At 51.6% G+C, this 27,768-nt stretch overlaps 1 protein-coding gene across 3 annotated transcripts; it reads right to left on the reverse strand.

The window, feature by feature from the left end:
- Window positions 1-84: 84 nt before the first annotated feature.
- On the reverse strand, window positions 85-27,276 carry NDEL1 (nudE neurodevelopment protein 1 like 1). Of its 3 annotated transcripts, XM_065693528.1 has the most exons (10): window positions 26,808-26,930; window positions 17,009-17,106; window positions 15,487-15,640; window positions 14,108-14,256; window positions 12,945-13,081; window positions 10,621-10,794; window positions 9,732-9,823; window positions 7,338-7,489; window positions 3,877-3,911; window positions 1,407-1,499 (listed from the first exon to the last, which is right to left on the reverse strand). In XM_065693528.1, exons 2-10 carry the CDS (start codon window positions 17,092-17,094, stop codon window positions 1,492-1,494), a joined length of 987 nt encoding a protein of 328 aa, XP_065549600.1. In that variant the 5' UTR covers window positions 17,095-17,106; window positions 26,808-26,930; the 3' UTR covers window positions 1,407-1,491. The 3 variants fall into 3 exon arrangements, with proteins under 3 accessions (XP_065549599.1, XP_065549598.1, XP_065549600.1); XM_065693527.1 differs by lacking the exons at window positions 3,877-3,911; window positions 26,808-26,930 and adding an exon at window positions 27,190-27,276 and having other exon boundaries at window positions 85-1,499; XM_065693526.1 differs by lacking the exon at window positions 3,877-3,911 and having other exon boundaries at window positions 85-1,499; window positions 26,808-26,928.
- Window positions 27,277-27,768: the final 492 nt, after the last annotated feature.

Consider the following 27,768-nt stretch of genomic DNA (forward strand, 5'->3'; position numbering starts at 1 on the left):
TCCCCACTGTGCCCCAGGGGCACCCCAGCACCACGGCCCCTGTGCAGGGCTCTGCCCCCAGCGCTGGCTCTGCACAACCCCGAGTCCACATTAAAAGAACTTTATTGTTGGAAGCTGACTCTCGCTGGTTTGTGTTAAACCACAGCATGACCCGTGCCCCCGGGGGGCTGGTACACTGTCCGATGGAAACATGCCAGATAGAGTTCGAATAAATAAAGCTACAAAGCCCGTTATGTACAAAGAAGACCTCAGGCAAAGGTATTATGTTTACAAACCTATGTACAATAAAACAAATGTAAACAGTCATTCGCAGCAGGGGACGCAGGAAGGAGCACACAGACCCTAACAAGGGGTGGGGGGGTCCCCATCTCCCTCCAGGTTTCTCCATGCTTGTAACTAAACCAAGACGATGGCTCTGACCGGGACCGATGAGTTCTACACTCCCAGCTCCAGCCCCGGCTGGGGTTGCTGGGTCAGGTAAAATCCACCCCTCTGAGGCACATTGACAGAGATCACACAAACACGCTGCTTGAAGGACCCACATGGAGCACTCGCCCACCAGTGGCACCGGAGCCCACGGGTGATGCTGTAACAATCCAGGCGCATGTTACACAGATGGGGCTGTGATGGGCACAGGGAAGGGGGAGTGGTGTGTGGTCATGGGGAGTGGTGGCATCCTAAGGCTGTCCTGGGGTCCCTGTGGTGGAGGTGTGGGGAAGGCTGTGACCAGGGCAGGAGACGGTGGGGGCAGGAGGATGTGCTGCAGCTCCATGGGCACCATGCACCCAGGGAGAAGGGTCAGGCTGCCCTACTCACACTAAGGCATCTGCTGTTGGGATTGAGGGGGCCGGGAAACGGTCACCCCTGTGCGCAGGGAACGCTGCCCCCTGGCCTCCAGCCTCCATCCCTGCAGGCCCAGTGGAGCCCCGTGTGATGTGCACAGCGCAGGGGCAGGGCTGGGGACCACGCTCGCCCTCCCCTGCCCACCCCAGCACCCGGAGCTGTGCCTGGGGGTGGCGGAGCTGCAGGAACCGAGGCAGGGCACCAGCGCCCCCGCACGAGGGCGAGCGGCACCGGGGGCAGCAGCCCCCCGGCACCAGCCTCAGGACGCTGGCGCAGGCAGGGAGGGCAGCGGCGAGCCCTTGCGTGGTGCCAAACCTACGGGAGAGAAGGGGGAAGGCGAGCGCCGAGGTCTGGCGAGCAGAGCCCCGCATCCCCTGCGGCGGAGCCCTGAGGGCCATGGGGCCGAGCCACAGCACGTCCGCTGCAGCGGGAGGAGCACGGGAACTGCGTGAACAGGAGAGGCCGGGTCGTGTTCCAGCGGGGCGGCAGCGGGGAGCGAGCGGGGGCGCTTCTGCTCGGGGGGGGCTGGGAAAAGCATCCGCAAGTCCGAACACGACCTCCCGCGGGCTCATACGCTCAGGGGCAGCATTCCAGGCGCTGAGGAGGGGCGAGAGGCGCCCAGGCCGGGGGGACCTTGGTCAAAGCCGTTCACTGCCCTGAGAAGCAACAAGAGAAGCCATCGATGAGGAGCAGCCGCGGGAGGGGGCACCGCGCGCCTCGCCCCGGCACCAGCAGCCACGGACAGGCCTCCCCCCTGCCTGCGCAGCAGGGGACGGGGCCCCAGCTCAGGCGGCGAGGATGGGTGCAGACCCCACTGCCTGCAGCAGGCACGCGCTGCCCGAGTGGAGCAGAACAATGCGATGGGCACAACCCGGCCGCGGTGCCCCTGCGCTACCCCAGCGCTGCCCGGGCTGCGGCAGGGGCTGGGGGTGCCTCCACAGCCCCAGGATCTGTGGGCTCCCCCTGCCCCAGACTGCTGGGAGAGGTGAAGGAGTGGGGAACGGGGTTCCTGGGGGGCTGGGAGAGCAGCACCGGGCTGTGACAGCTTCTCCATCCCTACTCTGTGATGGCGTTGACAGATCTGCGGCAACCAGGCTCAACACACGGTGCCTGCCAGGCTCACCCGCTGCTGACCACCAGCACTGCAGCCCTCACAGCCAGAAGTGAGTGCACCCCTGGACCAGGACAGCACCCACTGCTGACCCAGGTGAGCACCTGCCCGCACGGTCGGGTTTGCAATACTGAAGGTGGGGGAAGAGCCCTGTCATGGTTTAAACCAAAGTCCTCCCTAAAACACACCCCATCCCCTGCAGGGCAGGGCAGGTCCCCCCTGATGCCTGCCTGCTCCCAGGCAGCACCGCTGCAGCACTGCACCAGCTCTGCCTGAACCACCAGCACCCCACAGGAAGCCACTTGGATCCCTCCTGGCAGAGCTACACTTGTGAGAGTCCCAGCATGGTTTGTGTTGGAAGGGACCTTAAAGCTCCTCCAGCTCCAACCCCTGCCACGGGCAGGGACCCCTTCCACTGGAGCAGCTCGCTCCAAGCCCCTGTGTCCAACCTGGCCTTGAGCACTGCCAGGGATGGGGCAGCCACAGCTTCTCTGGGCACCCTGTGCCAGCGCCTCAGCACCCTCACAGGGAAGAGCTTCTGCCTAAGAGCTCAGCTCAGTCTCCCCTCTGGCAGGTTAAAGCCATTGCCCTTGGTCTGTCCCTACAGGCCCTTGCTCAAAGTGAGCTTCAGGACATCTTTGCTGCTCAGATCACTGCCGTGAGCAAAGGCAGGAAGGAATAAAAGGGCAAGGGCTCCATCATGAGGAAAAACACAAATGGGCCAGTGCTCAAGGAGCACATCCTGCTCCCTGCAGCGCTGCCACAGGGCCCATGTGCCAGCAGCTCCTGTGCCAACAGCTCCGGGCAGCGTCCCCAGGACACAGCAGTGCTGTTCCAGGCTCCCTTTCGCATGCACACCCTTGCCCTGCAGCTCACATACGGGTGACCTCGCACCTCCCGCAGCCGGGGTGCAAAAACCCTGGCAGCAAAACCCCAGAGGCTGCTGCTGCCGCGCTGGGCAGTGTCAGAATCCTTCCCGCTGAAGAGGTGACATCCCACCGCTCACTTGCAAGGACAGACTCCCATGGTAACAGCTCCCCCAGCTGCTCCCGCTCCCTCTCTTCTTGTTCAACATCCCCATTACACAGCCTGAAGCACATCCCAGCACCAGGGCACAGCAGGGAGAAACGACCTTTCCTGCCTCCTCCTCCTTCAGCCTGAAGCTTCAACTCCCATTCGAGTGGTGCTTCAATACATTCCCAAGTGCCTCTTTGCTGCACGCAGTAAAAAGCTGCTGGACAACACTGAGGGGCAGCCGTATTTCGCTATCTGCAGTGGGATGAAGGGGCATGAAGCCAACCTGGTCACAGCACGACTCTGCAAATTAGTTACCAGCCAGAAAGCACCTCTGCCAAGTGGGACAGGGAAGGCAGAAACCACCACCAAAACATCCTGCACCGAACAGGATTAAAGCTGCTCCCCTTTGGAAGGGTTCAGTCAACAGCAGCAGCCTGGCAGTGCTTGTGCTCACGTTCAAGTCCAACACATGGCTGGCTCCCAGCACGTCTGTGCCCGTGTTTCCTTTCCCATTAGGCACAACCAGTGCAACTGAGCACTGGCAAACCGGCACTGCAGGGAAAGCAGGACCAAAGGGCAAACTAACTTTCAGAGCGACATGAAGAGCGGTGATACTTCATCCTGTGGCTCTGCTGCGACCAATCCCATCAGAAACATGCATGGACTTGAAGAAATAATTAGATCAAGAAAGCAGCAACACTAGATCTTACTATTGCAACAGGTCACAGCAGCAGAGGAGTTTATCTGGAGTAAGGAGAGAGATTATAGCCTGAGGCTTTGATCATGGACCATTAGTTTGTAATGCTCAGAGAGCTACCTCATGCAGTTAGATAACCAGCAGCTCTGCCCCTTCAAGCCCCAGGTTAAAATGCATGCAGCTTATCATTGCAAATGAATTCATTTACCCATGACCAAGGTGGGGAATGTGACCTTTTCACGCCTAGTGGAGAAAAAGTGGAACAGTTTATGCAGACCATAAAGACATCATGGGCATCCCTGGACGCAAGAGCTGGAGCAAAGCTAAAGTGTTAAACTAAACCTCACCAGGCCTCTCTTCCTGCACCTCTGCGTGGCCAGGCAAGGGGACAACCAGCACTCCCACCACATTCTGCACCTTGCAGCGGCTTGCATGCAGCCAGATAAAAGCTTGGAGTACTGCAGAGCATGTTCCAGGACAGGGAGTTACTCACCTGTAACACAGTTCCCTCTTTTCCAGGGAAACTTTTTCATAAGGCAGAGCAGGCAACAGGAGGAAGACCCTGATTTCCCAGCCTGACGTATGATGAGCAGGGTGGTGGGTGACAGTGTTCACAGTGCAAATACACCTGCATGCTCCCTGGCACGGCAGAGGCACCTCTCGTGTTCGAACTTGAGCTTGGTTCATTAAAACAAAGCCCAACAGGTTCACAAAAATAACTTCAGAACAAGCATTAACTACAAGGACGTGGATGTTGAAGAGTGCAGGAAGGGGAGCAGGGAACTTGGAGCTGATGCCCCAAGAACAGACACCATGTTGGCTCACACGCTGCCTCAGCTCTGCTGGTCAAGTGCCTCTGCAGAGCCCTGCAAGGTCAGAGGCATTTTGCTCCCTGACTGGATCCAAGCTTATATCCAATTAAGAATAATGACAACAGCAAAAACGAAGTATCTGTTTGAGAACAGGCTCAGGAGCTGCCCTGCATGGCCTGGCATCTGCACAGAAACAGCACATTCCTGAAGGAACAAGCCTGCAGACACCGGCAAGATTTTCAACAGCAGCCAAGTCCTGACTCTTCCAATTCAAGAGCCATGCTCCAGAGCAAGCCCAGAGCCATCCAGGCCTCCCCTGCCTTCAGCACCCGCGCAGCTCCACTGGGCAAGCTGACGGGAGATGGAGACTCAAACATTTTATCCAACCAAACAGCAGAGGAAGGAGAGGCCACAAGGATGCTCAGGGGTCTGGAGCAGCTCTCTTACAAGGAGAGATGCAGGAGCCAGGCCTGCTTAGTCTGGAGATGAGCAGACTGAGAGGGGATCTCATCAATGCAGATCTGTATCTCAAAGGTGGTGCCAGGAGGATGGGGCCAGACTCTTTTCAGTGATTCCCAGTGACACGATGAGGAGCAATGGCCATAAACTAACACACAGCAAGTTTCACCTCAACACAAGGAAGAACTTCTTTACACTGAGGGTGGCAGAGCCCTGGCACAGGCTGCCCAGGGGGGTTGTGGAGTCTCCCTCTCTGGAGACATCCCAAACCCACCTGGACACGTTCCTATGTGCCCTGCTCTGGGTGGTCCTGCCTTGGCAGGGGGTTGGACTGGATGATCTCCAGAGGCCCTTCCAACCTTAATGATTCTGGGATTCTCTACATGGAACTGTAGTGATGGGACAGTGGTGACACAGCCACAATACCACTGCCCGACAACTGGCTGTTCTTTAGGCAGTGGCTGCAGATTGGATTTGATCTATGATCACATGTGGCTGTTTCAGGCTCCAGCAACAATTAGAGGCAAGCAGAAGAGTACAGAAGCTGGACAGAGAGGGGAGCAGAAAGGGCATGGGCATGCCTCAACTCAGCCCCTCACGCTCAGCCACCACTGCGCACCCTGGATGTGATGGCTGCCAAGGACAGCTGCCAGCATGGCTGGGAGCTCGGCTGCTGCTGCAGCGTGCGAGCACAATGGGCTGACCTCCTGCAGGTAACTGCTCGGTTCAGCTTACATGTGCAGACAAAATCATACAGGTTTGACACAGCACAGCCACTGCCACCCTACAGCACACACAGACCTCAGCAGGGGCAGCAAGGCAGAGCAGGAGCAAAATGCAAGGGGAAAAGTGTGCGCCACTGACCCTGCTGTGAACAGCATGTGGAGATGTAACAGAGAAGGACAGGACAGCAGGGCCATGCAGGGATCTTTAACACTTTGCAGATAAGCACATCAGTAATTTCCACCACCTTTTTTAACCCACTAACATCCCCAACTGTGCTGTAGAAGTTCTCTTGCAGGAGGCTGGGTTTCTAAGCTTTTTCCAGCTACAACCTGCTCCTAAATCCAGGCAGCCAGCCCAGATAACAAGTGTGATGACAATCTGGATAATTAAAAGCAACCCCCACTCCACACAGCAATCAGCTTATTTGTCACACCACAACTCAATATAGCCCTGCTGCCTCTTAAGAACAGCTATAATCTCTCCCTAGCAACTCCCCTGACAGCTTGCACCTGAAACACAGCCTGTGCACTGCAAGTGTGAGCACTGCTGTGGTTAATGCCCAGCCCCAGTCAGCCCTGCAGCACACAGACAACTTAAGGTCTGATTTGCACATGACACTTAAATCTCCAAACTCTTCCTTTCCCAAAGCAATAGTGACTGTAAAAACTCTGAATGCCAGTTTCTTAGATGTAACTTGCCCTGCTACCCACAGAGCAACATGATTCAGCTCCAACCAGGATGACTGTAGGAAGCTCAGCTTGTCTGCTGTGTATAAAGCACTCCTCAGCCTGGTATCAGCTCATTTAATTCTCTAAGTTCTGGACTGAGGATACACTGACTACTAGAAGTAAACTGCCCTGACCTGAGGTTTAGTATGGAAGACAACTGTGCAGGGAGCACAGGGGGGAGTTTTGCCCAGTGACACCAGCACATCGCACAGCGCCACCGTGCTAACGCTGGAGTTGTGCTGTGCTGTTCCTCCTGCTCCTCAGGGCTCCTCACACAACTTCAGGGCCCTGTGGGAAAATCCTCCTGCTCAGCCACTTCCCAACATCCCAGAGGAAGCTCTGACCATGAGCGAGTCACGGGAGACACGTGGGGCAGTTCTTCCTGCCAAGGCAGTTTGTGGCTCTACAGCTGACGCACAGCACCGTCAGCACGGAGACAGCTTCCCCCTCCATCACCCAGAATTACACCACTGATGACGTTTCCTTTTCCCCTAATAGAAGGGAAAATAGAGCAAACAAGGCACCACCCTCCTGTGAGGATCTGCTGCCTGCACTTAGCTGCTCCCACCGAGGGAATCCCCAGCTCTGTGGTGATTGTGCTTCCCCATGCACCAGTGCACCAGTAGCTATGGCAACACCACCACTACTTACTTGAGAACCTGTCCAAGGGCATGTTTATTATCTGAGATGCAACCACCAAGAGATTAGGCAGCAGAGGGACAGAACAGGCCCTGACATGCTACCAGCTAAGAGACAGCCATGCTTGCTTTTCGCTTCACAGAAATCTGTCACTGTCCCTGTCCCCTTGAGACTTTGGCTGCACAAATTATCTGTCCTATAGGATGAAAACTGTGGTGGGCTAAAGACAAGCCAAGAAAAACTTCTGCTCCAAGCAGCATCCTGGAATGCACTCTCCTTTCAGGTAAAAGGAAATCCTTTCTTACCCTTTGTCAAAGAAGGAAGTGTGCCCCGGGTGAGGGTACTTTGTGCCGTTGCTGTTCATCACGCCGCTGTTAACATTCCCTGACACGTAGGATTTTCGGGATGCCTGGTCCTTTGCAAAGTTCCTGCAAGCAGCTAATTTGGATTCTAAGGCCTGTGAAACAGGAAAATCAAGATTATGTCAAAAAAAGAGCAATACTAATTTAATACTAATTTAACAAGAGGAAGCATTTTGCTGCTCAAATTTAGGCTTTGTCATGACCCCAAGGTCACCAGGAGCAGGACCCCGATTTTCACCTTTGGCAAAAATGGAACTAAATGGGAACAAAGCTCATGTTCTGTCACCAACCCCAGAGGAAACCCCATGCAGAGGCAGATCTCCAGGCATGACTCAGTTCCATCAGGGCTCAGACTTTAGAACTCCCAATTACCTAAAAGAAGGAAGCCACCTCCCAGCAGGAGTTATGAAGCCTCCTTGCCTCAGCAGCTGCACCAAGGCTGAAGTGAGCTAACCCAAAGTCTAACAGCCTGAGGCAGAATCCTCACGTTTGGGGGGGAACTGTGTATTTGTGAAGTTGAGTTTTCTCCCCAGGACAATGCCTTTTAGCATTTCTTTCTTAATCTCTGCCTACAAAACAAAGCCACTTAAGCACCACTGATACCAACAAGAGGTGCTACAGCAACAACATCAGAAGGAGCAATAAACTGGGTTAGCTAAGCCCATCTCTGTGGTCTGTACCACAGCCCTACTAATCTCACCAGGCTTGCTTGGAAACTTTTTCCCCTATACAAGGTAACAGCCTCTGCCTCATCCACTGACTCCTGGCAGGAGGGAGACCAAAATGCTGATTCTCTATTTCAGAGCATCACCTGCCCTTTCTGGCAGGTATAACAAACTGAGGCATAATGCGACTATCCTTCTGGCCTAGCAGAATGTCCTTCCAACTGTCTGTTACATCCACCCTGTGCATGGGTACATTCAGACACTTCCAGATGCATGTACCGGAGACAAAAACTCATCTCCCCATATTTGGGAGTTTGGTCTGGTTCCATGTAGAACAATATTCCATCAACAGGCCACTGACATGCTACCACAAGTAAGTGAACGCTATAGGGTCTTCTTCTAGAAATCCATGTTAGCTCAGCGAGCACACAGGAAGATACGTAGGTACCTACCTCACACTGGTACCTACCTCTTGGTGGCAAAACACCTATCAGCTGGAAGGAGCCAGAGTGATCTCTCCCTGTCTCAGCTGCAGGCAAGAAAGCCTAAGGGAAACTTCTGGCAGAGAAAGCGAGTCTAAGGTTTGGGATGAGGCATCCTATGAGTAGCCAAACCCAAAGAAATCCTGAGCAGCCTGTAATTGCTGCTAAACAAATGTGTGAGCTGGAATTCTGAGCGGGTGTGTAAGGGCGGGCTGGGAAAGCAGGATGCTTATTTGGCATTTCCTGTCCTTGCAGAGTAATCACATGGGATTGTGATTAAGCTCCCTAAATCCCTTGCAGACTCTTACTCACAATGATCCCATTTTAGCCATGTCACTCTGTAACCACAAGTGGTCCTCCTGCCCTTTCTAACCAACCCCCAGCTCAGTGGCTCCAAATGTGAGCAACGAGGTCACTTTTCATACCAAACTTCGCTAAAGCAACTGTCTCTCCTGCAGCTACTGCCTCATCAGTGGCACCCACAGGAGACAGAGGACAGCCAGCACTGAGGCTACCTATGCTTCCTTCCACTCACAGCTACCCACTGAGGCACATCAAGGAGCTTCTCCCGACTTCAAACTCAGCTGGAAACCTGGCATCCTAAACAGCACACTGACAAGAGTTTTAAGCACTTCTTCCCTGCTTACAGTGGTAATCCCTTTAAAGGCTCACGTTTCACTGCCTCCTCAACTACAGATGGGAATGTTTGGCTTTCTCCTAATTTCTTTTCTCACTTTCTTAGCAAAGGTCTCTTTTTCCCCTCACTTTCAGCACCTGATGCAGATGCCCCAGGCACATGAGGGGACACTGGCAGCGTGATCTCAGCTCCTCACTTGTGCACAGCAGGCAGCCAAGCTCTGTGGCCCAGCTTTGCATCTTGCTCTCATTACAGAGGAAGCTGCAGGCCCTGTTTAAAGTCAGAACAAGCAGCTGATGGTGCCCAAACCCCATATACCGAAGTGCTTGAGAAACTTCTTACTTCAAATATGAATTTCATCATCCAAAACTGGACTCAGAACCCTAGCAACATGTTTTACAAATCAAAATAATTACCCCCCCCCCCAGCATTACCACATTCTAAACACTGCATGTACTCAGCATGGGCCCAAGCCTTGCTGTCACTGCACACAGGGAAGAAAGCTCAGTGCCAGCACTGCAAAGTGAGGAACACTTCAGGTCAGAGCACTCACCCCCACTTTCCGTAGCAGATCCCCCACAATGTTGAGTGCAGATATTCGAGCTGAAGGAGTAAGGGGGCTGGTACCAAATCCATTTGGTATAGCTGCAAACACAGACACATTTGATTACATGCTCCACTCCTCCACAGTTCATTTATTGTTTCAAATTTAAATAAATCAACTCCTACATGTAAAGATGAATCTACAATCCTACTGCAGAATCTTCACACAGACACCCCACAAGGACACAGACTACATGATCACTGGTCAGGGAAAATGCAAATGCCCAATTCCTGTCCACTGCCCCCTTTGCACAGACCTATATGTGGAGATTGCACACTGTCCATCTGCAAGGCTATTGCCTGCAGTCCATCTAATCCAGCCTCCTCTGGAATCTACTCCTTCTAATTTGAAACATATGTAATAATCCTTGTGATTTTCCAGAGCCTTCCAGATTGGGAAAGGGACTGCACTAACGTCCTGCTGCCTCACAGAGAAAACAAGAGCCCTGTGTGATAACAGCCTCTAGAGCACCAGAATTACTGATCCCTGCTTACCCACCACTGCTACTCCACAGCTGAGCAGCAGTATCAGTTACTACACTTTCCTGCAATCCCAAATGTCTTCAGTGCTCCACTGCAGGCATCTATTGCAGAGTGTAAACCCCACAACCCCCTAAGCAATAGGTAAGCTTCAGTGCCTTTATTCTCCACGCTATTTACTCATTATACTCCTTAAACACACTTACACTGCCCCAAGATTTAAACACACCTTATGCAATATGTGCGGGATCTACACATACGTACACTTACTTCAAGGCCACTGACAAGCACCTGGTCTGAAATTGTTAGCAACCTGAGCATGCCGCCAACCAACCAGACACAGTTTCTATGGATGATACCTTTTGGGGAAGGAAAACTATTTTCTGATCCTTTTCCAACAGGCGTGGCCGGCAGGGAGAGGGACGCCTGCACAGCCGAATCCATCTTCTCACAGTCCAGAGTCGGGGAACTGGGTGCTGACTTGCGCGTGACTTCTTGCTGCCTCTCCCGTACTGCCAGCTCCTGCCTCAGGTCTGAGGGTTGACAGAAGAACACACACCCCGAACACCAATTAGTAACTGGTTTCTCTAACAGTCTATTCACCTGGGAGGGAGGAGGAGGAGGAGGAGACGCTTTGCAACAAGCCTCTATTAACTGCCTGTGGCTGGAGGACCCCATCTCAGAGCGGTCACAGCCCATCACTTCTCCTTTCAGCCCAGAGGAGAGGGGCAACAAACAGAGCCCTCCCTGGGCCCAGCAGCCCACTTCTCCTCAGCATTCTTCCCCATCTGTAGTGTAAGTCTCATGGGAAGTCTGTCGCAAACATCTGCTGAACTACGCAGAGCTCCTGCTCTAACAGAGGTTGGAAAAAGGGAGGAATGACCTATTCTTGTGTGTTCAATTGCCCACCTTATTCTTCCAGTCTATAATCCACAGGACTGCACACTAACCAAAAGACAGTGAAAGGCTGTATCCAGTTTCTTGATGCCTCAAGAAGAAAAGAGCAGATAGGAGAGACTGGGTACTCCAAATGACAGGAAAAAGCCTGGAACCTGTGTTTCATTCTCAGCTCCTCTCCAGCCTGCTGCTTACCCCTGCCTTGTCCCCTCCCATTCCCACATGTATTTGCTACAAAAAGCATCCAGCACAGCTCAGCAAAGAATCCATAAAAATCCTTAGAAGGAACTAGATGCAAATAAACAATATTACAAATGGGTTGATCCTTTTTGGATAGAGCAACTTAATCATTCACAGAATCTCAGACTGGTTTGGGTTGAAGGGACCTTAAAGCTCAGCCCTGCCACGGGCAGGGACCCCTTCCACTGGAGCAGCTTGCTCCAAGCCCCTGTGTCCAACCTGGCCTTGAGCACTGCCAGGGATGGGGCAGCCACAGCTTCTCTGGGTGCTCTGTGCCAGTGTCTCACCTTTCACAGACCTCTTATTCCTTGCCTCAGTTCTGGTACAATGTGCAAGAGCAGAATCTGTTGCCCATTACAGCATTTAAGTTATCATAAATATTTAGAACTGGTTTTAAGTAAAACAGCTCAGCTCTAATAAAAAAAAAAAAATCAATCTAGGCTCCTCTAAGAGCTTTTGGGGCTCTTGAATCAAAAAAGCTGTATTTGCCTTTGACACTGTAGCAGTTCTTTTAATGGCTGCTGCTTGCTGCCAGGGGAACACATAGCTTTGCTACCCTAACTATTGCTAAACATTTCCAGATGACTCATCCAAGAAACAACATGTCCTTTTTGGCCAATTATTCCAGTGTTGTAGGAAACAGTCCCCTAGGTTTTGCTGCATTTTCTAGTGTTATTGCCCTAACCCAAATTACAACACGTATTTCCTCAGAAAATACTTCATCTCCCTTTTCATACTCATTACAAAACCCCTGTACTTCCAGCAGAGGCTTTCCATTTGTGGGACACAAACTTGGTTCAGAGACCTTCACAAAGGTGAGCAACTGTTGAAGTGTTGGTTGTTGCCCTACACTCAGATCTAGGCCTTAACTGAGGAGTTATCTTGGAAAACTTCCCTTGGGAAAGCAAGTTGGAAGCCACTGGTCTCTGCATGACAGTAACAGCAGGCACTGGCTTCAGAGCATCACCACTAGCAGAGATCAGTTTACAAAATGCTTCCCCAGCACTCTCCATGTGAAATCCACTGGGGAATTCCCACCTCCTGATCGTACCCCAGAACACTCTCTCAAAAAGGTATAACCACAGTCTTTACTGGAATATCTTAAATAAACCAGGCAATTTCCAAGAGGATTAGAAACAACACAGAAGACAGGATTTAAAAACTAATTTCGTTAACCACTTACGTATTTCCCTGACATTTCCTGTGCTTTCCCTTCCTACGCAAGGCAGAAAACCACAGCAAGTAGGAACTTTTGAAGCACACTTCCTCAATTCTATTACCCCTGTGGCATGCAGTATTTTTCTACTCACCTCTGTTAAAAAAACTGAATGAATCTGGTATTAATTTTGCCCTACACGAGGAAATTTCTCCTCTTAGCTACACTGACATACAAAGAATAGAGAACATACTGTTAGTAATACCTAACACAGTAAGTATCCAGTTCAAGTCTCATTATGCGAGGCTTTCTATAAACATGAGCTTTGGCTGCTACATAACTCTTAGGAAGCCAACAACACAGTGGGACACAGAACTCATCAAGCCATACCTCTCGCTTCATCCTTTAATCTCTGTACAGAAACCAGCAATGACTCCTTGTCATCCAGTTCACTTTCTAGAAAGGCATTTCTCTCAATAGCTTGGTTCAGCCTTTGTTCAAAGTCTTCCAATGAAACTATTGTTGCCCTAGAAACAAAATCCAGAATATTGGATTCTTCAGCTCAACCACCATAAAAGCATATTCAAAAACATAATAGAAGAAAAATATTAGCAGGGCCTACTTTTAAGTTAGTAATTTGAAAACTATGGAAATGCTTCCTGGAAAGGACTAATAAACTCCAGAGAAGCAAGGGAATAAGATGAAAAGAACATGATAGCATCTGGCTCTCGGAGATGTACCAAAGGGCTGGGAAAGAGCCAGGCCAGCACACCCATCTCATGTTTCCCAAGCCATGCTCCAAAGCCCCACATTTAATCAGTGCAGTAGCTCAGGTGGTGCTGCACTCTCTAGAGCTCTGGACAGTGAATGCAGAAGGCAGGGCACTGAGGTATTGCCTATGACCCAATTTGTTCAGAAGTTAGTCATGAGGTTAAGAGCCTTGTGGAAACATGGCCTCAGCTCTCAGATCTTTCTGCCAGATAGCCAGAGGCTCATTCCTGGTCCCACTGAATCAGTGGCAGAATTCCCATTCCGCAGAACGGAAGCATGACCTACTCCCAAACTGCGCTTCTAACAGCAGCCTCTTCATTTTATGCATTTATAAAGGACACATTTCTTACCTACAGTCATTAAGCTGTTGTGCAGGGAAGAGAAGACTCCTTTGGCCTGCTTTATTTGAAAGGGACTATGTAAAGCAATAGCTTATTTCAAAGGGGCTTTGAGCTACAAGGATCATAAACACAAGAGTCACCTAGCTGGTACTATCAAAAGCAGTGCAGTGGCCTGGCTTGCTCTGAGCCTGCTTGTTTCTCACAGGAACATGAAGAGCTTTCGGGCCCCTGCCCTCCCTGTTGTAATGTAAAGCTACCAGCTGACGAGGTGACTCCAAGGGTAAACTGCACTGTTCAAAGAATCACATCTTGGGATTTGTTTGGGGGTTTTTTTGAATGTTTGTTCATTTCCCTCTTAAGAAAGAGGGAAATGATCAATCTGGGAAGGAAAGAAAAGACCTAGTGAAAACTTCAAGGAAGGAAGAGGTTTGCAGCCTTCACCTCTTGGCACGTTCCAAGTCATCATTGGCTTGCTCCAGCTCCCTCACATACTTATGCAGCTGATCTTTAATGGCCCGTGTCTGGCTCAGGTCATGCTCCAAACACGACACTTGCTTGTAACTTTGCGTATACTGGTGCTCCAGTTTCTCCTGAAAGAAAGGAGTAGTGAGATAAACATACACATACACTCCCCATGTCAACAGCAGTAAAATGGGACAAAGAAACAAATATCCTCCTTGCAGCCTGCTGATTTGGGATTGCTGAAGATCCAGAGCAGGAACTGGAGAGGCAGAGGGAACGTGCTCCGAGCATACGAGCTGGGCACAGTGCAAAGCCACAAACACTGCATTGTGCCCAGACATCTCACCACGACAGAGATGCCGCCCTGCATCTGCTCCCAGCAGCCTGCACTGACAGCTGCTCTGAAGCCTTAAACATGTAGGAAGCTGGAGAGAAATCCAACTGTGCAGCCTCCTCTCCCCTGACAATAGCCACACTGTCACCAGAAACTGACTGGCATCTCCATTAGCAAAACTGAGAGCCACTGAAACGTGTTACAAAACCTGCAGGTTCACAGGCTCATATGTGAAAGACTGTAAGAATTCACTCCCAAACACACTCTCACCAGCTCTGAGGGTACAGAAAGGGGCTTATGGAAAAACTACTGACCTTATCAAACACATCCTGACCTTCAGCTATAGCTGGGACTGGATACATGAACAAGCAATCCCATAAACTTCACTTCCACTGGTTAAGTTGCTAAGCTTTGCCTTCACTAAAATAACCCAAGACTACAAAACATGATGCTTCTCCAGGATTCCAAAATAGGCAAGAGCTTCTTAACAAAGAGGCATCAATTACAAGCTCCCTTCTGCACATGTAGATCCTTATGCAATTCCTGTCTCCACAGCTACGGCTGTTCAGAATGAATGAGAAGCACAAACGGAAGATGTGCACAAATCACTAATCTTCAGCTTTCTTCAAGGTCTCATCAAACCAAGGAGACCTTTTGGGTAAAAAAGCCAGTTTGCAAAGAAAGACAATGCAGTGGTCTGACAAAACCTGCTTGTGCTGCCCCCCCATCGCTGTGTTGATGCTGCTTGTGTAACAATAAAACTACTCCTTGGCAAGGCCTTGAGAATTCAAACAAACTCCATGACGAGAGCTTCATGATGTGAACAAGAAAAAATCCACCACAAAATTCCCTGGGAAGTTGCTGGCCTTATTTGGAGCACCTGCTGCGCTGAAGTGTGGATCTTAAACAGACAACTCCTTCACTTCAGTAGAACATTCAGTGACCAAGAACAGAGCAGACAATCTACAAAGAGATCCAAGGCATATCTGTAAGAAGCAGCAATGCTGTTACAGGAAAGACCTACCTTTAATGTTTCCACTTCATACTTCAGTCTTTGGTTATCTGCTTGCAAATCTCTGTTCCTCTGTTCAGCCTGCACTAGCTGTGCCTCCAACTCAGCTTCTAATTCCCTGCTTCCCTCCTGAAATTCAGCCAGCTCTTCCCGAGCTTCCTGGAAACTGGAAGGAAAGGATTTCGTCAGTTGAAAAGCATCTCCCAAGTTAAAATAACATCCACAGCTCTCCTAAAATAATAAACTGAAAGAAAGGGGAGTTTTAAAGTAGTTAAGTGTCATCCATAGACCTCCAAGGGGAAAAAGAAAGATGGGGAAACGAAGAAATTACATTAAGCTTAGCAATAAAAGGAAATTAATTCTCTTACATCAAACCAAACAGCTACATTAAATGCATGTGTGAATAGGAACTTGTCTCAAGGCTATTTACAGGATTCATGGGAGTCTGAAAACCACTTTGCACTCCATTAGCTTCCACTGCTAAAGCCTTGAGAGTCAATGAATTCAGCAAACATTTAACCTGATTTTGGTCAAGAGCTGTAAGACAGACCATCAGTTCCTGGGGCTCTGCACTACCTGGAAATTGAAGGTTCTTGCAAAGTGTGAAGGTTTGAATCTGGGGTTGCTGAGCCCGTCAGCAAGAAGCCAGCACCCACCTACCTCCCACCACTGCCAGTTATTAAGGGCTAGAAGGAGCCACTCCACATACTTTGCTTATTAAATTCACATATTTACCACACGTAATAGCTCAGCAGGGAAAATGAGCAAGGCTTTAGGAATCAGCATACCCACTGGTGTATGAGACAGAATGCTCTGACACCCAAGAACAGGTTGAGGTTCTCCACATGGACACATGCCCAACATCTTCCTCCCAAAACCCAACAAAGTAACAACTTGCACCTTGGGCTTGAGAAAGGCCCAACTGGCTTCAATTGCACCTGGGTAACATTGAATGCAAGGCAAGCTTTCCAAAGAAAATGAACTGTGAGCCCCCACTGCAAAATCAATCCCCACATAATCTCCACCCCAGCAGCAGCACAGCATTACACAAGACAGCAGCCTCCTGGTTGTTTTCCACTGCCAAAAAGCCCTGTGCCCCCTAACAGATACGGAGCCCTGGTACAAGCTCAACTATGAGCTACAATACAATTGCAGCAGACACCAAATTGGCCACTTCTCATACCAGTAATTCCACTACAAGAAGCTCAAGGGAACAGTAATCATACACAGCCAGCCCAAAGGCACCTTCCATGATAAAACATCAAGATACTACTTAAGGCAGCACTCTCATTATTCAAAGATGCACATGATGGCAAAAGAGCTCTGCTCTTGCTCAGACATGCTCAAAACATAGCCTGGAGTTCATGGCATGGTAACACTGTGCCAGAAACACTCAGCTCCCACCAGGCTGGAAATGCAGAGATTCTTCCCAAAATACCTACTACCCATTTTGGTGTGCTCCTGGAGAGGAACAGATTAAACAATGCTCTGGTCGCTAAGAACCAAATCCAGCCTGCAAATACCCAAACAGTACCTTTGCTTGTACTTCAAGGAAAGCTCTTTCCAATATGCAGTTTCCTCCTTTGGACTCGAGAAAGTCGGGATTTCTTCACTGTCCATGATCAATACAACCTGCAGGATAAGAATACATAAGAATACATTGAGGATAAAGAGACAGGCTGATTGTCCCCCCAAAACTGCTCCTAAGCACTGGGCTTCGTCACCACAGCCTTCCTGCCCATGGCATCCAGGTCTGGCAGCGCTAGCAGGAGAGTAGTGATCCCCGAGAGGTGGCATTCTGCACAGAGACCTGCCCCAACAGGCACTGCGATCCCAGCCAGGTCCTGGAACCATGCCTGCAGCACCCTCCAACCACAGCACAAGTGTTGGCTGTATTTCGTACCTGCCACTGGAACAGCAGTTCATGCCAGAGGCCCACCCAGGCCAACAGCAGGTAAGGATATTAAACTGTACACCTATCACAGCTTCCACTTTCATTCCTAAAATGTTCTTAGAGGGATTTTGCCTCCTGATGCCAGCCCAGCAATGTATGCTACAGCTCCTGTCAGAGATGCAAAGGCAGGTAAAGGAGGAGGACAAACACTCCAAGGTCAACCAATAATACATCCTGCTGCAGAGATTCAAATTCAATTTTCTTGTCCCATGTTCAGGCCCTGCTCATTCCTGCTCCTGTGGAAAACAGGCAGGTAACAGAAGTTACTCACATAGTTTTGCTCTCTCTGTCCTCCCAGACACAAGAAAGATCAGCCTCTCTCATAAAATTACCCCCTGAGCCTTCTCTTCTCCAGACTGAACCCCCCAGGTCCCTCAGCCATTCCCCATCACACTTGTGCTCCAGGCCCTGCACCAGCTCTGGTGTCCTTCTCTGGCCCTGCTCCAGCTCCTCAATGTCTCTCTTGCAGTGAAGGGCCCATACAACAGTGCTTCCAGCCTGGAGGTGTCTGGAGCTTCCCATGCTGAGGCAGGGGGACCCCCCCATCTCTGTATGAGGGGCTCCTTTCTTCAGCTGTCTGAGCCACTGGATGCCACTGCAGCCCCCTCGGCTGTGAGCCAGTGTAAGCAACACAACCCATCATGGACTTTCATTCCCCTGCTCAGTAACAGCGCAAGACACAGTCCAGGGAGACACAAGACATCTGAGGCCTTGACACACACCAGCTCTAAGAAGCTGATGAAGATGAAGAAGTGAAGGTCATGGTCCTGGCATGAACAGCAGGACCAAGACAAGTGTTGAGACGGACACAGCTCCCAGCCAGAGCCAGGAGATGCACCACACCGTGTACCACTTCTGAGCTCTCCGCAAGCAATCCCACAGCTCTTTTACAAGCAGGCATCTTTGTCTCTTCCCAGAAGCCAAGACTCAAATTCTCTTATTAACACCCAGAAGAGACTAAGCTGAAACCAACCATTTCTCTGTTTAAAGCAGAGGCTCTAAACAAGGCTTGCATCAAGCTCATCATTAACAGCTGACCTACAAGTCCTGACTTTCACACTCTGACAGGCATCAATAGCCAATGCTGTCCCTTCAGGCCTGAAATTGTCAAACCAATACGTCCGGCATCTCAGTGACCCACATTTTAGCCACCTAAAAGTGGGACAAATCAATCGCCTCCTTTCATCAGGGGGCAGACACGCTCATGTCAGAGCCTGGCACTCAGCTCACAAACAAAGCAGAGCAGAAGTGGCACATTCGTTCTTCAGGTGAGCCTCCAGCTGCCACTCTCCAAGGACACCCCATCAAATCTGTCCAGAGGGTGCTGAGCACCTCAAAACCACCCCTCCTCTTGCACTGTGTTTGTTTAACTTTACAGCTCTCCTGTAGAATCACAGAAAGGTTTGGGTTGGAAGGGACCTTCACAGCTCATCCAGCCCAAACCCCCACAATGAGCAGGGACACGTGCAACTAGACCAGGTTGCCCGGAACTACATCCAGCCTGGCCCTGAATGTCTCCAGGGATAGAGCATCCATCACCTCTCTGGGCAACCTGTGCCAGTGTCTTACCACCCTCAGTGTAAAGAATTCCTTCCTTGCATCCAGCCTGAATCTCCATCTTTTGGTTTAAAACCACCACCCCTCGTCCTGTCACAACAGGCCCTGCTAAAAAGTCTCTCTCCATCTTTTTTATAGGCCCCTTTTAAGAACTGAAAGGCCACAATAAGGTCTCCCCAGTGCCTTCTCCAGGCTGAAGAGCCCCAACTCTCTCAGCCTTTCCTCACAGGAGAGGTGTAGAAGCAAGTTGTCATGAATGGGCCTCAGTGCTGCCCGAGAGAACCGATGGTGTTCCCTGTCCTGCGCTGCCCTGTACCCAGAGAATAACCCATGGCCATGGAGCTGTCTGAGCTCCTGCAGCTCATGTCCTGCCAGTCCTGCTGCACCTCCTTGGGTAAAGACGTCTTTGGGTGCCCTTGCTCCAGGAGTCACACCTATTACTAAGGCAGCTGAATCCCAGCACAGGGCAGATCCCAAGTCCTACATCAAAGCTTTTTGCAGTAGAGGCAGAGCCCATGAATCACCTCCCAGACTGTCCCGGGTTCGCAGGCGGGTGCATTCAGGTGAGCAGAGACCTGCTGCAGCTCAGACACATGCTGGGCAGCTCTGAACCACCATTCAGGGGGCCAGCAAGAGGTGAACAGCTCAGCTACTGCTGCATGCTGCCCACAGTATGAGTCCTGCACTGACCTCTCTGAAAGCCCTGCACCAAAAGCCTGCTGACCTTGCCCTCCAAGGCGTGCAGCTCTCACCCAGCACATTCCAAGAAGCTTAGATCACCAAGAAGCACATTCTCCCCACAATAAATGACACACACAACTCAGCTTCCACCGCTCCAGAGGAGCTGATCTCAAAAGGTAAACAGCCAGGAAGCCACCCATCAGCAAAGTTCAGGATGTGCTTACAAAAACATCTGTATAAGGAAGCATCTTACATCATTTCCTAGAAGTAGCAGTGCTAAGGCACAGCTGGGGCCAGGGCTCCTTCCTGCCTGCTCACACCCTTGGCAATGCACCCCCGAGGCCTCCCTGCACCCAGGGCAGCGTGGGAGCCACAGGAAGGGCTGCCTGGGACTCACAGACTCACCAACTGCCCACACAGGAGATTTATGTCTTGTTTCCCCAATGCCCTTGTCAAAGACCCTCTCCTTTCAGACACTGAAGGGAGGCGATCCAGCCCTGGGGTACCTCAGGCCTCCCAGAGCAGCTCCCCTTTTCCAACCCTATCATCCCCTGCCCACCTTGGTGAAGCAGCTGATGGTCCAGGGTCACCTAGGCCCCGTGTCCACCATCATGGCCAACACCATCAGCATGGATGTCCGACCTGCTCACTGCCCTGCAGAAGCACCCCCATCAGACGTGATGCCAGGATGCAGCATCCATATCCTGCTTTGGTACACAATTACATCACTTGTCTTCCCTCATATGGGTGAGAAACAAGAGAAAGAGTTAAGAGGACAAATACACTCTGCAAACAAGGTGGTTCACATTGAGATAAGGAGGCACAAAAGCACGAAATGTAATCAGTTCTAAGTAACGTTAAGTTTGATGGCTTTGTAATGGAAAATAATTGCGGTGCTCAAAGGTAGCTGACACGGGTTTAGGTCCTTAGGACCTCAGTACAAAAAGTGTAAGAAAAACAGGACAGAAAAACAGGACCTGAGGATGGGGAGTATCCCAGCACTAGCAGACATTCAGGATGGGCGCAGTTAAACTAGCTGATAAGTACAAGGACAGGCTGATTGCTATGTCCGTAATGCTAATTAAGCTGGTGCTTCGAAGACTGCCAGAAGTGATGACGATTGTGGGAGAAGTAAACGACCCTCAAAGCCCACCAGCACATTTTGGTATGCCTGTGGGGAACTTCCTGGAAAATGATGTAATTCATGTGTAGCCTCATGAATATGTATGTCTGCCCAGTGACTATGTACCTGTGTAGCAACACGGTGATACACATTAGGAGGAGCTATCCCCCGTGTCTCCGGGCACCGCAATAAAGAATACCTGCTTGCCACCTTGAAAACTTTGTTGGCGAGTTTGTTCCTGGAGTTTTCCCCAAATCAGCATCCAGAACACTGGCCTGCGAGCTGGGAGGTGCAGACAGCTCCCAAACCTGCCACGAACATACACATGGCTCTATGGGATCCCTTCACTTCTGCCAACCTTTGCCCATTTTCACTATTTGAGGCATAGAAACACAGGCCTAGTGCACATGCCTGGCAGGACATGAGTCCTGGGCATGGTAAGAACATAACCAGGCAGTATAAACCCCTCACGTGTGGGAGAGTGGATGCCCACAGAATACCGGAGTTCAACAAAAACTGCTTTGCTTCAGCCCGTTGCCCCAGCTCTGGGCATTATGTGGGGAGCTGAGAACCAGCACGGTGAGCCCTTCCTATTCACGGGCTTCTTTGCATACGTGGCACTTGCAGAATCCAGCCTTTGACAAACAACACTGAGGCTTTCAGGATACAGACAAGACAATGCAGCAGCGTCTTCCAGGGAAAATGAGAGCAGGCTTATGCTGCTGCCCACTTGAATTCATTACAAGACAGCTCAGCATTCACACAGCGCCCTGGGAAAACTCAGCTACATGGGCACAACTCCAGGATCCAAAGCAGCTCCCAGACAAGAACTATGTTCAGAACACGGTGCCTCCTTTCAAGCCCCACACCCCACCATACCCAGTCAGTGGGACAGAGTAATTCTCCACTGTTAAAATGGAGCAGCTTTTCCACACTGCCATCACTCCAAAAGAATGCAGCAAGTAGGTTAAGAACTTCTCTAAATCCACTGGGGTTTGTAAAGGACAAATGTGGTTTCCCGCCTCCAAAAGCATCCTCACGAGTGAGATGCTCAGTATCCTCTGGGTATTACAAGAGCCAAAGGCTGAATCCAATACGTAGAATTAACTACCATGCACACAGTAGTTTTCAAGTAGCTGAAGGAATCTTGCATTCATTCATTCATCGGCCAAACTGAAATCTTTATGGAGCCACCCTTCAGCTAAGTCATGAAAACACAAGCACAGCCTGAAGCGTAACACAGGACCTCAAAAAAGCTTCCCAGGCTTCCCATGGGGCTGGAGGCTGCTGCTGGTAGATCATGTGTCAGAGCAAAACACTAAGCTTGAAATATAACACAATGTTTTGACTTCTACCCACCCCCTCCCACAGACAGGAATCCACTCCTTCCCACCCACAGCCTCAACACAACTCACTGATGTAAGGGTGAGCTACAGAGGCACATCCAAAATGATTGTGGAGGCAGCTGCACTTCACACAGGCTGTACCTGCGGCATCTCAAGTGGCTGGACAAACCATTCTTCCCCAGTTTAGTCATCCCACAACCTCCCATTTAAATCTACCCTAAATACTTGCTATATAAAGTGAATATCATTTAATGGTCACAAACAGGTCATTTTTCTCCATGTAGGCCACCTCTTCCTCACAATCCTGCTCACCCAGTGTTCATGGACACCAACCAGGAAGAATTAACCAAAGGCAAGGCAAGGCCACTCAAACACAACAAACTATGCCGCTAAGACTCCCCCATCTCTGCTTTGCTGTCCCACCCCAGAGGGCAATGCAAATGTCCACTGACCTTTGGAATTAACCAAATAACAAGCTAAAATAAGACTTGATAAAGAAATGCTGCCAAGCTCCCATCTGGCCTTCAGCTCTGGAGATAACCACCCGTTCTGGCTATCGGAGTTCCCCAAGCTGCCAAGTGCCATGTTTGCAGAGCATGAGTCTAAGCAAAGGCAGAGTGTAGGCTAAAAACTTCTCCAAGTGCAGCGAGTTTTAGACAGGACAATGTGGCTTCCCACCTTCAAAAGCATCCTCACTCTGCTGCTGGGTGCTGGCACTGTCCTGAGCTGCCATGGAGAGCAGGAAGGACTGTCAGCAATCTGGTCTTCTTCCTCTTCCCTTTTTATGCTGATTCATAGACAGAAAAGCAGAAGAAATCTTGTTTCCACCATTCTCCGCCTTCTCAAGCTCCGAGAACCAACAGACTAACCTCCCAAATTGCATAAGCCCTATTTTTCTCCAGACCCCATCAAGATTCAGAGCAAAGGGACCCGAGCACTCCAGACAAACACCAAACTTGCCTTGTCTTATTTCTAATATGGAAATCAACCAAACAAAAGCCATGGATTAGGTTTACTGATCAATTTGTGCTTGTTTCTCTCATCCTGAAATAGGAGCTGGAAGCATTTTCCTCTGGGTTTGGAAGGCTGCCTGCATCCATCGCTGCTTCAGAAAGTGAACCTCTGTTTCTGCAGGATTGGTTTGGAACTGAATGTTCTCAGGAGAACCACAACAAATGCCTGCTCACCTCTTACAGCAGCAGCACAGGAGCTTTCAGGGGAAACAAGAAACTCAGAACACAGTGTCAGCACAACACTGCTGCTCTGCTCTAATAATACATCCTGCAGTTCCAATTTGGACAGCACAGGAAGCAGAACATAGCCAAATCCTACCTGCAGGAACTTTGTCCAGGTGCAGACTAACAGCCCTGAAGATAACCAAACGCCACACAGCAAAGCCTTGTTACCTCCACAGCCTCTCATGGAACTGGCTTTATTAATCACATAAAGCAGGAATAGTTTATACACACAGCCACTGCTCACATGCCTGGTGAATACGTGATATTCAGTGGGGCAATAAACCTCTGGGAGGTAGCCAGCACTGCAGTGCAAGCCTGGAAACCAGAAGAAAAGTACTGATGCAATAAGTCCCTTTTCAGAAACCAAGCTACAGCTACCACTAAAGGCATCAGAATTTAGTATTCAAAGCATTTACCCCTGTCACACACATGGGAACTTTAAAACATCTGACCTCTGTTTGTTCCCAAGTACCACCACTGAAGAACCTTAAAAAGGCAAATCTGGAGAGGCTGGAGCTCCTGCTGCAGGTTCAGTGTCTGCAGGGATGAAGGAAAAGCTGCTGGAGATGTGCATGTCCCAGAACAACCTGGGCCTGACCATGAGAATGATTTGCTCCCAGCTCCATAGCCAGGAAGCCCAGAGGGATGAATCCACACAGAGCAGAAGGGTGCGGAGCAAACTGAGAAGGAAAGGAAGGCTGTGAGAAGGACACGGTTCTCCCTGCCTCAGCCTCTGCTCCTGATGAGCACCAGCAGCACTGATCCTGACTCTACACCAGAGGCTGACCACAGGCAGAAGCTGACAGGCCCCTGCCTCCCCCACCTCCAGGGCTTTGCCACCCAACTGGCTTCTTCCCCAACTCACAGTTGCCTGGTTTCCCTTTAAGCCTTGAAAATTACCCAGCATCCTGCCCAGAAGCAATGAATTCATCCAAGGGCTTATGACATACGCAGCAAAGAACTTGTGACAAATGACAGAACACACGTCCCTTGCGCCTCCCTGTTAGCTCAGCAATTAACAGCCACCCGATGACGACATTCCCTAAGAAGGCGGTGGCCAGAGGGCTCAGATGCTTCTGGACGCTGCAGAATGACAAGTGACCAAGAAACTTAAAGGGAAAAGCACTCAGCATGGGTTTCTTCCAAGGGGAGTGAATTCTGTTGCTTTTACATCTCCAAAGGTCTACCAGTGCCAGGGAGGAGAAAATGGTTCTGAAGAACTCTGTCCCAAAGTGGGTCCCAGGCCAGGCAGCAGCAGCAAGGGCCTTGGCTGCTCCTGTAAGCACTTAACAAGATGAGAGTTAAAAATAACCCCCCCAACTCACCGCTGATCACGAGAAGGAAGCAGCACAACCTGGTGCTGAGCTGTGCCGACAGGAGAGGCCTCCAGGGACACAGTCCTATGAAGATGTACATATCCTGACGGCTACATTTCACTTTGTTCCCAGACAAGTGCAGTAGAGAGGTGAAAAGACAGTTTGCTTGAACACAGCTCCTGGTTTATCTTGGTTATGTTTGTAAGGTCACAAAAGTCAAGAACGTAAAAAGGCCGTTTCCTTTCTGTAGTCTGACATTCCCTGCTTCTCAAAACACAAATGTGATAGGCTGAGGGAATAAATTACACTTTAATGCTGTACTTTTTGGTAGTTTACTCCCAGGCATGTCTCTAAAGGCAAGACTGTGTGGCACCAAGCTCACAAACATCACCAGCCTTATGCTTTCTTTGTACTTCTTTCACTTCTCCACCGAAGGAAGAATCACCTTTCATGTCTGCAACCTCTGAAGAGTGAGGGAAAAGAAAATAAAACGAGGGGGCTTTACCCTGAAGAGACAGAAAGGAAATCATAGAACGCTTCATCTGAACACATCCCTTCACCTCTACTTCCCAATAACATACAAGACCAAATCTCCACATGTGTGAATATGTGGCCTCTGCCTCCACATGCACACACCACAAATACACAGCCCAGGCAGGTCTGGGTCTGCAAGCGAGGCAGAGGATCTCTTCCAGGGCAGACCTAACCCTAGTAATGAAACCCCACACTGCCACCCCACCTGACACAGCCTGCACAAGCGCAGGTAACCAGCACCACCAGCCTGGGCAGTCACACTGCTGACACATCAGATTTCAATATAAATAAACAGAAAAGCCTCTCAGTCATTCTTCTGCCCTGGGACAGCTCCTTCCTCTTACAGTTAATATTGCTAACAAAACACTGACATTGACATGGTCCTCTGCCCTCTGCTGTGCCCAGGGACTGGTTTGGGGTGGGGAGAAAAGAGAAAAGAAAATCTCTTAAGTATCCAAGGAGCTCTTCTACCATGACTGCACAGATTTAACCACCTCTCAGGGCAATAAATGCCACGGGCATCCAAAAGTGCCCTTCTCCTCTCCGTGCTCATCACCAAGTAAGCTTTCAGAGAACACAGAAACCCTGAGTCACCAAACAGTTCCAACCCAATCTGGTGTAGAGCGCTGAGGCTGCATGAGGTCGAGGACAGCTCTCCTCTGCCCTCAGAAGGGGAGAGATGCGTTAATGGGAAATCGCTTGCTAGAAGTGTAACTGAAGTAACGCATCCCCTCCTGTGTCAGATGTGCTCCTCCTCCTCGGCATGTGTGCTGCGATTCAGGTCCAACTCAAGGGACTGTTCAAGTTTCATCATGTTTATACCAAATACAACAGAACTCTCTAGGCTGAGAGGGAGGTGATAACAACCTCAGAGAAAAAAAACCCACAGAATTACTGAAAAATACTCGATAGGGATGCACCCTGGGCACTCGATCTACCGAGCATTCTATGACAACAGAGGCAAACCGTACATTCAGCTTCCCATCACTGACTTGGGATGGAAGAAAAACCACCCTTCTGGGACAAAGCCACCTACAAAGGAGGCACAGGGACTACGAAGGAGCAGCGTGCTCTTGACCGCAGCCACGCAAGTCACCGAACTTACCCAGCCGCACACGGGTGAGCCCTTAGATTCGGGACTCGCCCCGAGGAAGGCGTGGAGCCAACAACAGCCGCTTGCCACCACCGCGGCCGCGCTGGCCGCCCTCACCCGGGCGCACGGTCACCGCACCGGAGCGGAGGGCAGAGAACGCGAGCGTCCTCCCGGCGCATGGCACCTGAGGGACGGCTGGCACGGCCCGGGGCAGGGAGGCTTCACCCCTGCCGCCTGCAGGCCGCAGGAGCTGCTCGGGCTCCGCAGCTCGGGCACTTCTGACAGCCGCGCTCTGCCCCTTCCCCGGCACACGGCTGCCGGAGCCGCCCTCGCCCCCGCCCCGGGCCGGGAACCCAGCAAAGAGACCGAGCGCTTGCTTCCCTTGGCCCCGCGCCGGCCGCGGCCCGGGCCCCGAACCCGCGGCTCCAAGGGGGGCCCGCGCCCCGCCGCAGGAAGGCGGCTCCGCACCAAGCTCGCTCTCGCTCCCGTACCTCGGGGGTGTCCCCAGGCCGCCTCCCGCAGCACCGGCCCCGCCGAGCCGCCGCCGCCGCCTCCCACCGGCGCTCCGAGCAGGGCGGTGGCCGGGCGGGCAGGACCAAGCCGCGCCGGCCACTGACAGCCACTCGCTTTCGCCAATGGGAGGCGACGGCGCTGCGCCGCCAGCCAATGAAGAGCGGGGCAGGGCGGGACCTGCCCCGTTGTCAGTTCGCAGCCAATCGGCGAAGGGGTGCGGGGCCCGCAGCCCCCGGCACCGCCACGGGCGCCTCGGCCCCCTCACACCGCGCCCCGTGTCCGCCCTGCAGCCAGGACCCGGACCGGACCCCGGCCCCCCCGGCCCCCCCGGCCCCCCCGGCCGCGGCCGCCGCTCCTCACCGGGGCGCATCCCCTGTCACAGCCTCAGCACCGCCCGCCGGCCCCGGGTCTGCCTCATCCGGGTGCTCCGGGGCGGGGCCGCGTCCGTGACGCACTGGGGGGGGGGCGGGGACACCTCTTTGACGCGCAGGGCGGGGCGGGGCGGGGCGGGGCAAAGGGTGTGGCCCGGTCTGTGGTTACCGGTCCGGGAGCTGCGGTGTGACCCCGGTGCTATCGCAGTGTGACCCCGGAGCGACCCCGGAGCGATCCGTGCCGCCGGCCTCCCCCTTCACCCTCTGCCCGGCTCCTGCTCAGCGCGCTGCCTCGCTTTGACCCCTTCCAAGCCTCCTCCGGGCTGAAACAGGCCGAGGGTCCCCCAAAGCCCCAGACCCCTTCCCTGTCCATGGAATCATGGAATCGGCTGCGTTAGAAAAGACCTTCGAGATCATCAGCTCCAACCCTTACCCCAGCCCTGCCAAGGCCACCCCTGCCCCATGGCACTGAGGCCTCGTCTCCACGCTGTGTGAGCACTTGCAGGGCCGGTGCCTGCAGCCCTGCCCTGGGCAGCCTGTTCCAATGCCTGAGCACCCTCTGGGGCAG

Source organism: Lathamus discolor, chromosome 13 (genome assembly GCF_037157495.1).
Source record: "Lathamus discolor isolate bLatDis1 chromosome 13, bLatDis1.hap1, whole genome shotgun sequence".
Classification (NCBI taxonomy): Eukaryota; Metazoa; Chordata; class Aves; order Psittaciformes; family Psittacidae; genus Lathamus; species Lathamus discolor.